This window comes from Astyanax mexicanus, unplaced genomic scaffold (assembly GCF_023375975.1).
Source record: "Astyanax mexicanus isolate ESR-SI-001 unplaced genomic scaffold, AstMex3_surface scaffold_43, whole genome shotgun sequence".
Lineage (NCBI taxonomy): Eukaryota > Metazoa > Chordata > Actinopteri > Characiformes > Acestrorhamphidae > Astyanax > Astyanax mexicanus.
The window spans coordinates 675,074-691,359 of record NW_026040053.1 but is presented as its reverse complement, the minus strand read 5'-3'; the positions used below and the strand labels follow the sequence as shown (position 1 = coordinate 691,359).

The 16,286-nt window shown below is 34.8% G+C and overlaps 1 protein-coding gene across 1 annotated transcript in view; it reads left to right on the top strand.

Annotated features, from left to right (window-relative positions):
• The window catches only part of trpm1a (transient receptor potential cation channel, subfamily M, member 1a), a 55,135-nt gene that overhangs the window by 20,012 nt on the left and 18,837 nt on the right, over positions 1-16,286 (top strand). Inside the window, exons 9-16 of the mRNA XM_022667384.2 lie at positions 9,927-9,999; positions 10,658-10,758; positions 11,864-12,028; positions 13,178-13,312; positions 13,828-13,878; positions 14,035-14,175; positions 14,318-14,347; positions 15,102-15,391. Of these exons, the coding sequence (XP_022523105.2) occupies positions 9,927-9,999; positions 10,658-10,758; positions 11,864-12,028; positions 13,178-13,312; positions 13,828-13,878; positions 14,035-14,175; positions 14,318-14,347; positions 15,102-15,391 (986 nt within the window). The remainder of the gene's footprint in view (positions 1-9,926; positions 10,000-10,657; positions 10,759-11,863; positions 12,029-13,177; positions 13,313-13,827; positions 13,879-14,034; positions 14,176-14,317; positions 14,348-15,101; positions 15,392-16,286) is intronic.

Here is a 16,286-nt window from a genome sequence, read left to right as displayed (position 1 = left end):
AAACAGCCAATAATGTGATGAAGCTAATAAGCTGTTAGCCAGTTAGCTAACGTAAGTGGAGTTAGATGTGCTGGAAGTATTAGTACTCTGTATTATTAATACTATTAGTATTAGTAGTTCCCCCTCCTCTCCTCCCCTTTATCTTCTGTTGAGTAAAATATTGTTTAAAACATTATTCTATCTTCTCAAAATAATCTGGCAGCAGCTCAGGGGTTAAACTGGAGTCTCAGTGGTAAACAGAGTAAAAACAGAGCTGAGGTCCGGTGCTGTAATCTGATGTAATCTGATGTAATTTACACTTAAAAAAGAATAGAATACTGGGGAATAATCCGCTCTGCTTCTGGTTCTTTAGTGCTGCAAACTCAGTGAAGGCGGGCTGAGACTTTTGGTTTGGGTTTATTTAAATGAGTAGGCATGTCTGGCCCCGCCTCTTCACGGTGAAGACTTTGGTTGCAAATTTGGAAACATGGCAGATATTTCTATAGAACAGAAGGGAATGGAAGCATGACGCTGATGTTTATATTCAGTCAGAGGTTGTTATATACTGAATTAATGTCTGTATGATGTTTTGATCTAATTCTGTATGAAAACAATAAACTCATTAAACATTACCTTCATCCCTGTGTTTCATCTTCATTCTGAATTTCACTCTTCATCAAATATTGTATCATAAATCACAGACTTCATCATCACCATCATTATCATCACCATCACCATCCATACTATCACCATCATTACCATCATGAACACCATCATCATCAACACCATCACCATCATCATTACCATCATTATCATCATCAGAATCATTATCATTTTCATCATCATCATCATCACCACCACAATCATTATCATTACCATTATTATCATCATCACCATCATCACCACCATCACCCTGCCTCTCATTCTCAGGTTTACAGAATGTGTTTGTGACTAATTCTTGTTAATATATCATCCATAATATTCACACCACAGTATGTGAAGTTACATTTTTAAAAATATATTGCTGTTTGATACAAAAGAAAATGTAATATTATTCTTAATTTTTATGCTTAATCTAGCAGAAGCAGATTGTATCTGTTCTGTACTTATTTTACTCCAATATTGGATATGCAGAATTCATTATTAATATTATGACATGCTGGATCACTGTCTTCTGGTAAAATCTGATAAAGAAAAATCCTATATTATTCAATATTGCAGAAAAATAAAATAGTGCAATGTTTTTTTTAATATAGTGCATTCCTCAATTGTACTTTTAGGTACACAACTGAACAAATATCACCACCAACACATCATATTAACTTTATTTACAGATCTAACTCATAATCTTAACTTAAAGACAAGCAGGGTGCGAATTACCAGGGTATTGGGAGGGTCAGACCCCCCAATTAAGACTTCAACCCCCCCCTAACGGGGTAAAAACATTTAAATATACTTTTTATATATAATGTTAAATACTACAAAAACAATGCAGTATCTGTGGCTGGAAAAATATTGTGATACGATTTAAACCTCCCTAAAGTGGATCGTACCATTATTCCATGTTAATAATCATTCCTTCAGTTTACCTGCTGCTGCATCATTATTGGTCAGGTGTGTCTAATTTAAGGTGCGCGAGCTGCTCGAGCTCCAGCATTACGTGTAAGTAGCTTGTTATCTATTTAGCTTTAAAAATTCGCTTTAAACACACGTTTTCTTACATAAATAACTTGAACTGAATTGAAATTGAACTTGAATTTGCTATGAAAATGCTGCCAATCTATCATCCCACCTTAAATGCAGCTATTTTTACCATTCCTTAACGCTACCGCGGTCACGCCATCTGCACTTAGAAAACGCTCGGTCGCGCTATCTACACCGAAAACTGGAGTGCGCGTCTAAACCGTGTTTTACTGTAGCCGCGTGCACAGCGCACCCGGAGGAGCGGAGACTGGCGCTTCTCGTGCAGAGACTTAAAATGGAACAGAAACGAGTTTTACACCTAAATAAACATGATTTAACGAGGTCTAAACCACAAATATACACCAGAAAGAGCACTGCTTATCTGTAGAACAGTGTAACGTTTTGAAAAGGTTTGGAGTGTTATTAAATAAGCAAATCAAATTGTTATAAAATCACAGCCCTAAATTCTTAAAGATCTTATTCTCATGTATCCCAGATATATGTTTGAAGTGATATTACTGTATCATTTTTGAGTAATTGAATACCAAAAATATCTATTCGGTTTTGTATAAAAGGGCTATAAAAGTGCTATAAAACCAAAAAAATCAAATTCTTCTTAAATCAGAACATGAAATCCTTAAAGAATACCTTCCATACTATTCATGTCATGCATGTATACTTATTGTACAGTATCATTTTGGAGTAAATGAATACCAAACTTAGGAAAAATGTATATTCGGTTGTGCATAAACCAGATTTCGGAGTCCTATAAAACCTGCAAATCAAATTGTTATCCAATGAAACCAAGAAAGTCTTGAAGAACACATTCCATTCTATTATTGACATGAGTAACAAGTGATATTACTGTATCATTTTGGATAAATTGGATACCAAACTTGGAAAAAATGTCTATTCGGTTGTGCATAAACCAGATTTCAGAGTCCTATAAAACCTGCAAATCAAATTGTTATCCAATGAAACCAAGAAAGTCTTGAAGAACACATTCCATTCTATTATTGACATGAGTAACAAGTGATATTACTGTATCATTTTGGATAAATTGGATACCAAACTTGGAAAAAATGTCTATTCGGTTGTGCATAAACCAGATTTCAGAGTCCTATAAAACCAGCAAATCAAATTGTTATCCAATGCCACTAATAAGGTCTTGAAAAAAATATTTAACACTATTATGGACATAAGTATCAAGTGATATTACTGTATCATTTTGGATTAATTGAATACCAAACTTAGGAAAAATGTCTATTTTGTTTTGCATAAACCAGATTTTAAGATCCTAGAAAACCAGCAAATCAAATTGTTATCCAATGCCACCTAGACAGTCTTGAAACACACATTCCATACTATTAATGACATGAGTAACAAATGATATTACTGTATCATTCTGGAGTAATTGAATACCAAACGTAGGGAAAATGTCTATTCGATTGTGCATAAACCAGATTTCTGAGTCCTATAAAACCAGTAAATCAAATTGTTATCCAATGCCACCAAGACAGCCTTAAAGAACACATTCCATACTAGTAAGGACATGAATAACAAAGGATATTACTGTATCATTTTGGAGTAATTGGATACCAAGCTTAGGAAAAAAATGTCTATTCAGTTGTGCAAAAACCTGATTTCGGTGTCCTGTAAAACCAGCAAATTAAATTGTTATCCAATGCCACCAAGACATTATTGAAGAACACATTTTATACTATCAATGACTTGAGTAACAAGTGATATTACTGTATCATTTTGGATTAATTGGAGACCAAACTTAGAAAAAATGTCTATTCGGTTGTGCATAAACCAGATTTTAAGGTCCCATAAAACCAGCAAATTAAATTGTTATCCAATGCCACCAAGACAGTCTTCAAAAACACATTCCATACTATTAATGACATGAGTAACAAATGATATTACTATATCATTCTGGAGTAATTGAATACCAAACGTAGGGAAAATGTCTATTCGATTGTGCATAAACCAGATTTCTGAGTCCTATAAAACCAGTAAATCAAATTGTTATCCAATGCCACCAAGACAGCCTTAAAGAACACATTCCATACTAGTAAGGACATGAACAACAAAGGATATTACTGTATCATTTTGGAGTAATTGGATACCAAGCTTAGAAAAAATGTCTATTCAGTTGTGCAAAAACCTGATTTCGGAGTCCTGTAAATCCAACAAATTAAATTGTTATCCAATGCCACCAAGACATTCTTGAAGAACACTTTCTATACCATCAAAGATTGAGTAACAAGTGATATTACTGTATCATTTTGGAGTAATTGGATACCAAACTTAGGAAAAATGTCTATTTTCTTTTGCATAAACCAGATTTTAAGGTCCTATAAAACCTGCAAATCAAATTGTTATCCAATGCCACCAAGACAGCCTTAAGAAACACATTCCTTACTATTAATGACATGTGTAACAAAGGATATTACTGTATCATTTTGGATTAATTGGATACCAAATTTAGGAATAAATGTCTATTCGGTTGTGCAAAAACCAGATTTCGGAGTCCTATAAAACCAGCAAATCAAATTGTTATCCAATGCCACTAATAAAGTCTTGGAAAACACATTCTATACTATTAATTACATATGTATCAAGTGAATTTACTGTACCATTTTGGAGTAATTAAATATCAAACATACAAAAAATGTTAATTCACTTTTGCATAAACCAGATTTCAGAGTCCTATAAAACCAGCAAATCAAATTGTTATCCAATGCCACTAAGACATTCTTGAAGAACACATTCCATACTAGTAATGACATGAGTAACAAAGGATATTACTGTATCATTTTGGAGTAATTGAATACGAAGCTTAGGAAAAATGTCTGTTCGGTTGTGCATAAACCAGATTTCGGAGTCCTATAAAACCAGCAAATCAAATTGTTATCCAATGCCACCAATACAGCCTTAAATAACACATTCCATGTTATTAATGACATGAGTAACAAAGAATATTACTGTATCATTTTGGAGTAATTGGATACCAAACTTAGGAAAACATTCTATTCGGTTGTGCATAAATTAGATTTGGGAGTCCTATAAAACCAGCAAATCAAATTGTTATCCAATGCCACTGAGACAGTCTTGAAGAACACATTCCATACTATTATTGACATGAGTAACAAGTGATATTACTTATCGTTTTGGCTTAATTGGATATCAAACTATTCGGTTGTGCATAAACCAGATTTTAAGATCCCATAAAACCAACAAATCAAATTGTTATCCAATGGCACAGCCTTAAAGAACACATTCCTTACTGTTAATCACATGAATAACATCAAATTGTTATCAAATGATACCATAATGATAATGATTGTTATCCAAATGATTTTGGATTAATTGGATGCCAAACTTAAAAAAATGTCTATTTGGTTGTGCATAAACCAGATTTCGGGGTTCTATAAAACTAGTATGGAATGTGTTTATCAAGAAGGACTTGGTTCCATTGGATAACAATTTGATTTGCTGGTTTATAGGACTCCTGGTTTATGCACAACTGAACAGGCATTTTTTTCTAAATTTGCTATCCAATTGCTCTAAAATGACACAGTAATATCACTTGTGACTAATGTTCTTGGTAGATTGGAATATTTTCTTCAAGACTGTTTTGGTTTTATTAGATAATTTGATTTACTGGTTCTATAGGACTCTGAAATCTGGTTTATGCACAACCGAATATACATTTTTCCTAAGTTTGGTATTCAATTATTCCAAAATTATACAGTAATATCACTTGTTACTCATGTCATTAATGGTATGGAATGTGTTCTTCAAGACTGTCTTGGTTTTATTGGATATCAATTTAATTTGCTGGTTTTATTGAACTCTAAAATCTGGTTTATGCACAACCAAATAGACATTTTTCCTAAATGTAAATCCAATTACTCCCAAATGATACAGTAATATCACTTGATACTTGTGTCAATAATAGTATATAATGTGCTTCTCAAGACTTTATTAGTGACATTGAATAACAATTTGATTTACTGATTTTATAGGACTCTGAAATCTGGTTTATGCACAACCGAATAGACATTTTTCCTAAGTTTGGTATCCAATTACTCCAAAATGATACAGTAATATCCTTTGTTACTCACATCATTAATAGTAAGGAATGTGTTGTTTAAGGTTGTCTTTGTGACATTGGATAACAATTTGATTTATTGGTTTTATAGGACTCAGAAATCTGGTTTATGCACAATCGAATAGACATTTTCCCTACGTTTGGTATTCAATTACTCCAGAATGATATAGTAATATCATTTGTTACTCATGTCATTAATAGTATGGAATGTGTTTTTGAAGACTGTCTTGGTGGCATTGGATAACAATTTAATTTGCTGGTTTTATGGGACCTTAAAATCTGGTTTATGCACAACCGAATAGACATTTTTTCTAAGTTTGGTCTCCAATTAATCCAAAATGATACAGTAATATCACTTGTTACTCAAGTCATTGATAGTATAGAATGTGTTCTTCAATAATGTCTTGGTGGCATTGGATAACAATTTAATTTGCTGGTTTTACAGGACACCGAAATCAGGTTTTTGCACAACTGAATAGACATTTTTTTCCTAAGCTTGGTATCCAATTACTCCAAAATGATACAGTAATATCCTTTGTTATTCATGTCCTTACTAGTATGGAATGTGTTCTTTAAGGCTGTCTTGGTGGCATTGGATAACAATTTGATTTACTGGTTTTATAGGACTCAGAAATCTGGTTTATGCACAATCGAATAGACATTTTCCCTACGTTTGGTATTCAATTACTCCAGAATGATACAGTAATATCATTTGTTACTCATGTCATTAATAGTATGGAATGTGTGTTTCAAGACTGTCTTGGTGGCATTGGATAACAATTTGATTTGCTGGTTTTCTAGGACCTTAAAATCTGGTTTATGCAAAAGAAAATAGACATTTTTCCTAAGTTTGGTATTCAATTAATCCAAAATGATACAGTAATATCACTTGATACTTATGTCCATAATAGTGTTAAATTTTTTTTTTCAAGACCTTATTAGTGGCATTGGATAACAATTTGATTTGCTGGTTTTATAGGACTCTGAAATCTGGTTTATGCCAAAGTGAATCAACATTTTTCGTATGTTTGATTTTTAATTACTCCAAAATGGTACAGTAAAATCACTTGATACTTATGTTATTAATAGTATAGAATGTGTTTTTCAAGACTTTGTTAGTGTCATTGGATAACAATTTGATTTGCTGGTTTTCTAGGACTCTGAAATGTGGTTTATGCACAACCGAATAGACATTTTTTCCAAGTTTGGTATCCAATTACTCCAAAATGATACAGTAATATCACTTGTTACTTATTTCATTAATAGTATGGAATGTGTTCTTCAAGAATGTCCTAGTGGCATTGGATAACAATTTGATTTGCTGGTTTTGTAGGACTCTGAAATCTGGTTTATGCACAACCGAATATACATTTTTCCTAAGTTTGGTATTCATTTACTCCAAAATGATACTGTAAAATCAGTATACATGCATGACATGAATAGTATGGAAGGTATTCTTTAAGGATTTCATGTTCTGATTTAAGAAGAATTTGATTTTTTTGGTTTTATAGCACTTTTATAGCCCTTTTATACAAAACCGAATAGATATTTTTGGTATTCAATTACTCAAAAATGATACAGTAATATCACTTCAAACATATATCTGGGATACATGAGAATAAGATCTTTAAGAATTTAGGGCTGTGATTTTATAACAATTTGCTTATTTAATAACACTCCAAACCTTTTCAAAACGTTACACTGTTCTACAGATAAGCAGTGCTCTTTCTGGTGTATATTTGTGGTTTAGACCTCGTTAAATCATGTTTATTTAGGTGTAAAACTCGTTTCTGTTCCATTTTAAGTCTCTGCACGAGAAGCGCCAGTCTCCGCTCCTCCGGGTGCGCTGTGCACGCGGCTACAGTAAAACACGGTTTAGACGCGCACTCCAGTTTTCGGTGTAGATAGCGCGACCGAGCGTTTTCTAAGTGCAGATGGCGTGACCGCGGTTTAACGCTGCTGTCGCTGCACACAGGCTTCAGACTGTAAATAGTATTTATGGCGCCTTTAAGGTGGAGCAGAAGATTCAAATTCTGGTTCTGTTTTATTTGTATTGTTTGTGTAGCAGAAAAGTGTAAAACTCTTTATCATCTACTAACTACAGTCTAAAAGGGGAACTGTGTTTTAACGTAAATAAAATTAGTTTTAATGCATGGAAACTGTTAAGGTGGAATGGAAATGTGTTTTAAGGTGGAAGGGAAATGTGAACAGTGAATGTAAAAGCTTTATACGCTGCAGTAAATAAACCTAGTGAGGAATTAGTTACTCAGAAAGTAGTTTTATTTTACAGTAAACTGGTGTATTACTATTTTTTTAAGGTAAGACTTATTTTATATCTTTTTATTAGAGGCTACTTTTACAAAATTAACAATAGCCAAGTTTTTAAAAAGGCATTAGCCAAACTATATAAATACATTCCTATTAGTACATCTCCCCTTAATATTTAATACGGTAGTCAAAGTGTTGAAATATGTGGATGAGATGAGGAAAAAAGCCTTCAGTTACAGTATTATTTTCTATTTATTTAGAATTAAATAAGAAATAATTCCTGTGGGAGAAATCCTGTGGAATATGAATTAAAAATTAATGGTTCAAAAAGCTGTAAATTAATTGGGAAAAAAAACAAACCAAACATTTTTGATGTGATCCCAGTTAAATAAATCAATGCAAAAAAAAAATGATATAGGACAACAAATATATAATAATAATACAATATATACAAATTAGGTTACTTCATTAGTGGGGTTATTTGTCAGTAGTTTGTGTAGATCTTTAGGTATTTTGGATTTCATCAATTTTTTTTAAGTTCATTATATTAGCATGTAAAGATGGGTGTGTTTTTTATAAATAATAAAAGATATGGCCAGAATAAGCAATATATTAACCAACAGGTCCAATTTTGGATTATCTAATATTACGCCAAAAACAATAGTATTATAATTTATCTTAGTAATTGTATTGATTTTGTTGTAGAACGTTTACAGAACAGCTGAGTATGTGAGCAAGAAACAAAGAGGTGTTGGGTGTTTCAACATCACAGTTACAAAATATACATTCATTTATTTCAAAGCCAAATCTTAGTTTTATCAATTAACTGGAAGGGTAGATATTATTCATTATTTTGTAGTGGATTTCTTTTGTTTTGGGTGGAACTGGGTATTTGAGGAAGTTCTCAGTTTGAATATTTCTTGCTTATCAAGCACAGTCATAATGTTATTTCTATTGGACTGAGCAGGATATAAATCTTTGGTTAGAATGGAGCATTTTTTATCAAGAAAATGAATTCCATTTATATGAAGTGTTGGTAGATGAGGTGGGGATACTGAATACAAGGCTATATTTTTTGCTAACATAAGAAGTGTTTTGGGTATGGCATTAGTGAGAGATTTAAATTATTTGTGATTGCATTTTATGTTATATTTATGTAAGGTAGTACATTTCCATTTATATCTAGTGTAACGCTGGGATGAGACGGGAGGCGGATTTATATGCGGGTAAGACCAGACTTTTAATAAATAACAAATAAACAAATAAACAAACAGGGGAAAAACGAATATAAATATGTACATAAACAAACAACAGGGAGAAACGTAAAACAGATAATAACAAACAGGGCTAGGGATATATACAGGGATAACTAAGTTACGTGAATAAATACAAAACAAAGAAATAACGTGACTAGGAAATAAACGTAAATATGAATAAGAAATAAACAAGGAAACCAACCAGAGAAATAAACAGAGAATAACTACTAAACAAAGAACTGTGGAACGTGGCGATAACTACTAGAAATGTGGAAAGACAAAACAACAGGGGAAGGTGCAAAAGACCGACGGAGACAAAGTGGTAGACGAGGGCTATTTAAAGAAACAGGAAACACTATAATTAGAAACACCTGGGGACGGGGCGGAGCTACAAATGAGAAACACATGGTGGAAATCTACTGACAGGAGACACAGAGAGGCACAGGTCACGTGGGGAAGACACACAGAGACATGAGACAGGGCTAAGACATGACATCTAGCAGGTCCATTTCACACCAAATTGTCCTATCCATCCAGTTATTATAAAACAAAGATTTCCTTTTGTGAAGTATATATCTCTATATATCTGTTGTTATATTAGAGCTGTTCTGTTCTCTTAGATCACGGTGTTCAGGATGGGCTCTGAGGGGCAGCAGGATATAGAGATGGCGATTCTGACGGCTCTACTGAAAGGTAAACTCCTCCTACTGAACCCTGAACTACTCACAACATCTGAACAACATCAGAACTATTATCACAGGAAAACCCTGAGGACTGAGCCCAGGTTATAACTGATACAGATCTTTATAAAAACACAGCGATAGAGGAGAATCTGTTCTAGAGAGAGAGAGAAAAAAGAGAGAGAGAGCACAGTCAGAAACTTCACTCCTTCTCGAAAAGACACCCGACACCCAGTTCATTTAGTTTATAGAATGAATATATTATTAGGATTAGCAGGGATGGTGGTTCAGCACACTGATACCATTAAACACTATTTTAATACATTCAGATCAGTAACAGGAATCAAGCCAAATTCTGCAGGTCTGCAAACTGTTTGATTTGTATTCAGGAAAATACTGATTTTAAAATGAAGTTCAGGAAGGAGCCAATTTCATGATTTTATTCATTATATTTTGACCTTAGCAGATTTACTTCAATATATTTTTGTATTTTCTATTAAAATTACAATTATGCTTTTCAGTAATGTTCCTTATCAAACATGAAAGCTTTTTATGTAATGCTTAAATGGAAATCTGCAAGATTTAGTGGTGTAATGTTAATCCTAACCTGTTATGGGGTTAATTTATTATAAGAAGCTTTATCTTGTTTGTTTGTTTGTTTGTTTGTTTAGGTACGAACGCTTCGGCTCCGGATCAGCTGAGTTTGGCGTTGGCGTGGAACCGCGTGGACATCGCCCGCAGTCAGATATTCGTTCACGGACAGCACTGGCCTGTGAGTGTGATACACCACTCTGCACATGCTCAGTTTAACTCTTTAGTTAAACGGGGTCTACTGAGTAATACTGCAGGGGTTTACCTGATGTTAATCTGATCATCTAACAGCACTGTGACACCAGGAGGCAGCGAGACAGACAACAGTTAGAAACGTTTTAAAATAAAGACATTTTTACACTAATAACAGTCTTTACAATGTTATATGTTACTTTACAACATGTGTAATAATGCCCTGCTAAGTGCAGTTCAGACACTGACCTATTATTAGAGTCTCTGTAACACACCAAATCCACCGGAGATCCTATTTAAACCTATAGTTACACACAGAGGTGGGTAGTCCAGGTCCAGAAAGTAAAAATAAATCCACCCCGGGCTGAGTGAGTTTTATTGGCTGAGCTGCAGCAGAGCTGCTCAGGCAGTTGGAACAAACAAAACCCTGGGGTGGATTTTTACTTTTAACTAGTGTAAACAGAACTGATCTAAACATCTAAACACCTATCTCTCTCTATTGTACTTGGCTGGTGGTGTTTTTCCTCTATAGACTAATTCTAACCATTTGTTTCTTAGCTCTGAATTACTGGGTAAAGTATATAAACACTGATGTGTTATTCGCACAAATAACACAGGAATGAACTGCATGCTGTTTCTAGCGCTGTTAGTTATCTCCTATCTGAAGAGACGGCGTCGCCGCCCGGCTTTAGCTCTGCTGTCTGTGGGCAGTCCCGATGCCAAGGTGGGCGGGGCCATGAATACTAATTGACGGGTTGATGTAGACACGGTGCTTTTCCTGATCGACTCGTTTTTCTAAATATTTTCTTTTACTAGTTACTGCAGAGAATGAGGAAGAGGAAGTGTTTAATCATGTGCAGCATCATAAACAACTCAGAGACCCACTGTATTTCACAATAAAACAAGAACAAGAGGATTTTAGAGGAAGAAGGGCTTTAATCATTTGAGTTTGAGACGCATAATTTAAAATTTGAGTGCAGTTCCCTTTTACATGTTTACAGTGTAGAGTCAGGAGCATTAACAAGTATGTTTGTATATATAAAAATACATGTTTATATGTATAATAATGGAAGGTTCTGATTCGTCTCTTTCAGTCGGCCGGGTCTCTTCCCGCCGCCTCCATCCCGCAGGACCGACCCAAAAGTCCGACTCGGGGCAGTAAGAGCAAAGCGGCCCGAGCCAAGAAGGGCCGGCGGGGTAAACCCAAACCAGAACCCCCCGAGGAGACGGACCCCCGCAAACTGGAGCTTCTGAACTGGGTAATATTCTTTTACTGGGCTCTGAGTCTCTATAAAATCACAACATTTTTAATTCTTATATTTCCTAAATAAATGAGTTGTTATTTTTGGTACTAATTCAGAACTGATAGTAGATGTACAGTACATTCAGAGATATGAAGGAAAGGAGCTTCTGCTCTGCATGGTTTAGCTATTTATAGGTAGAATGAATATAGAGTAAAATGAACATTGTTGTTTTATTCTATAAACTACAGACAACATTTCTCCCAAATTCCTAATAAAAATATTCTCATTTAGAGCATTTATTTACAGAAAATGAGAAATGACTGAAATAACAAAAAAGATGCAGAGCTTTCAGACCTCAAATAATGCAAAGAAAACAAGTTCATATTCATAAAGTTTTAAGAGTTCAGAAATAATCAATATTTGGTGGAATAATTCTGGTGGTTTTTAATCACAGTTTTAATTTCATGCATCTTGGCATCATGTTCTCCTCCACCAGTCTTACACACTGCTTTTGGATAACTTTATGCTGCTTTACTCCTGGTGCAAAAATTCAAGCAGTTCAGTTTGGTGGTTTGATGGTTTGTGATCATCCATCTTCCTCTTGATTATATTCCAGAGGTTTTTAATTTGGTAAAATCAAAGAAAACTCATCATTTTTAAGTGATCTCTTATTTTTTTACAGAGCTGTATATATATTTGCTAAATTAAGCAAAACATCTGTCTATGTGGTGAGCTAATTTTTTATAGGTAAGATTTTTTTAAATAAGCATTAATCGCAGAGTCTTAAAATGACTGACCTTTTCTGCTTATTTTGATTCAAATTACTTAAAAAAGAAAATTCTAAGTAAGAATGATCATTATTACTAAAATAAGCAAAATAATATTACACTTATTTTCAGTTCTGTAGTTTAATCCAGTGTCTGAGGAGAGCTCTGTGTCGTCTCTGAGTTTCCCCACAGCTGTGTTTATATTTACACCGGATCAGAGCCTCATATAAACACATGAGCTCATAAACAGTGTCCTGAATCATTGATTCCAATCTGCACTCCACTCCTGATCCGATTTACTCATGACAACACTACTGTATTTGTGACACTTTGTTGCTATGCACAATGTGAAACTGTGTGTGTGATGGTGTATACTGTGTGTGTGTGTGTATATCAGGTGAACTCTCTGGAGCAGGCGATGATGGATGCGCTGGTTTTGGATCGGGTGGATTTTGTGAAGCTGCTGATCGAGAACGGCGTCAATATTCACCATTTCCTCACCATCCCCCGCCTAGAGGAGCTCTATAACACCGTGAGTATATACACACACTATATACACACACACACACACACACACTATACACACACACACACACACACACACTATACACACACACACACACACACACACACACACTATACACACACACACACTATACACACACACACTATACACACACATGTAGTAACTTAAAAACAGTGTTAAACAAACCTAAATACTAATCTGTATTTAGATGCTCTTATCTGGGAAGCTGTTTGTTAACTTGTGGTTTCTGAGGCTGAAAACTCTGATTAATTTATCCTGTACAACAGAGGAAACTCTCGCTCTTCCTTTCTTTCCTGGGGCGGAGTTGAGTGTTTGTTTGGGAGTGGAGTTCAGTGTAAAGGTGTGTTGGGGGCAGAGTTGAGTGTATGTTTGTGGGCGGAGTTGAGTTAGAGGGTGTGATTGAGGGCGGAGTTGAGTGTGAGGGTGTGATTGAGGGCGGAGTTGAGTGTGAGGGTGAAAAGGGGCGGAGTCTGTAATGCTGTTTCCTGTCTGTTCCACAGAGACTGGGCCCGACGAACACTCTGCATTTTGTGGTCCGAGATGTTAAAAAGGTACCTGCTGATTTTACACACCTGTGTTTGATACGGTCAGGTGTAGTTTGATGATATTATATGTTAAATATTTATATAGATTAATATATTGATAATATATTTGCTATGCTTTTATAATATAACGTTGTAATTTTCCTGCCGGGTCGTGTGTTTTAGGGGAACCTCCCCCCTGATTATCAGATCACCCTGATTGACATCGGACTGGTTCTGGAGTTTTTGATGGGCGGGGCTTATCGCTGTAACTACACCAGGAAGAGTTTCCGCACGCTTTATAATAATCTCTATGGTTTAAAACGAGTGAGTTTAACCTCATTTACACTCTAATCTATATTATATCTCTCTAATATACTGTATAACACTAATTTAAATAATGTGTCTGAAATGCATATGCACTCAGATAAATACATGTTTATTTATTTTAATATCTCTTTTTCTGTAGCCTAAAGCTCTGAAGCTGCTGGGGATGGAGGTGAGAGACTTTTATTAACTCATATTCCTCAATCACTGAACGCACTACTGAATTATACACCATAAACCACTTTACACTGCAGAACTGAATTATAATATGGGATAAGAGGCCAGGAGTAATGTGGGAGGAGAGGATATACAATAATTGGATGTAAAAGAATAACTGCATGTAAAACAACTGAATTTAAAATAATAACTGGATGTAAAGTAATTGGATGTAAAGTAACTGGATATAATATAATTAGATATAAATTAATAATTGGATGTAAAGTAATTGGATGTAAAATAATTAGATGTAAAGTAATTGGATGTAAAGTAATTGGATGTAAAGTAATTGGATGTAAAGTAATTGGATGTAAAATAATTGGATGTAAAGTAATTGGATGTAAAACAATTAGATGCAAAGTAATTGGATGTAAAGTAATTGGATGTAAAGTAATTAGGTGTAAAGTAATTAGGTGTAAAGTAATTAGATGTAAAGTAATTGGATGTAAAGTAATTAGATGTAAAGTAATTGGATGTAAAGTAATTAGATGTAAAGTAATTGGATGTAAAGTAATTGGATGTAAAGTAATTGGATGTAAAATAATTGGATGTAAAGTAATTGGATGTAAAGTAATTAGATGTAAAGTAATTGGATGTAAAATAATTGGATGTAAAGTAATTAGATGTAAAGTAATTGGATGTAAAGTAATTGGATGTAAAGTAATTGGACGTTGTTGTTGTTGAGCTGACTCCTCGTGTTGATTGGTCAGGATGATGATCCTCGGCCGAAGGGGAAGAAGAAGAAGAAGAAGAAGGAGGAGGAGATTGATATTGATGTGGATGATCCGGAGGTCAGCCGGTTTCAGTACCCGTTTCACGAGCTGATGGTGTGGGCGGTGCTGATGAAGCGTCAGAAGATGGCGCTGTTCCTGTGGCAGAGGGGGGAGGAGGCCATGGCTAAAGCGCTGGTAGCCTGTAAACTCTATAAGGCCATGGCTCACGAGTCCTCCCAGAGCGAACTGGTGGACGATATCTCTCAGGATCTCGACAACAACTCAAAGTAAGAAATCAGTAATGATCAGCTGATGATCCGGGGGGGCGGGGTTATTAAATATATATATAGTGATTCACAGACTGATTCTGACACATATTAGTGTTGCAGCGAGACCAAGACCAGATTAAGATCTAAAAAAATCTAAATAAAAAAAAAAATCACAATTTTCCCTTAAATAGCTTATCACTAAGGTTAGCTAGCTTATTACTAATAGTAGTTCTCTCCCTGGTACCATTAGCATTTTAGTTAGCTTGTTGCTAAGGTTAGCTAGCTAATCGCTAAGGTTAGTTAGCTCATTGCTAGGTTTAGTTCTCTTCCCAGTAACATTACTGTGTAATTTAGCTTGTCTGTAATGTTAGCTAGCTAACCTTAGCAACAAGCTAGCTTGAATAGTAGTTCTCTCCCCAGTAGCATTAGTATTTTAGCTAGCTTATCTCTTAGGTTGTGTAGCTCATTGCTAGCTTTAGTTCCCGTTAGCTTCCCGGTAACATTCTTGTTATTTTGCTTGTCTCTAAGGTTGGCTAGCTCATTCCTAGGTTTAGTTCTCTTCCTGAAAACATTAGTGTGTAATTTAGCTTGTCTCTAAGGTTAACTAGCTCATTGCTAAGGTAAGCTAACTCGTCAATAATGGTAGTACTCTCCCCAGTAGCATTAGTATTTTAGCTAGCTTCTTGCTAAGGTTCTCTAGCTCTTTACTAGGTTTAGTTCTCTTCCCAGTAACATTAGTGTGTACTAATTTAGCTTGTCTCTAAGGTTAGCAAGCTCGTCATGGGAGCTAATGGTAGTTCTCTCCCCAGTAGCATTAATATTTTAGTTAGCTTCTTGCTAAGGTTAGCTAGCTCTTCGCTAGGTTTAGTTCTCTTTCCGGTAACATTAATGTGTAATTTAGCTTATTTGATAT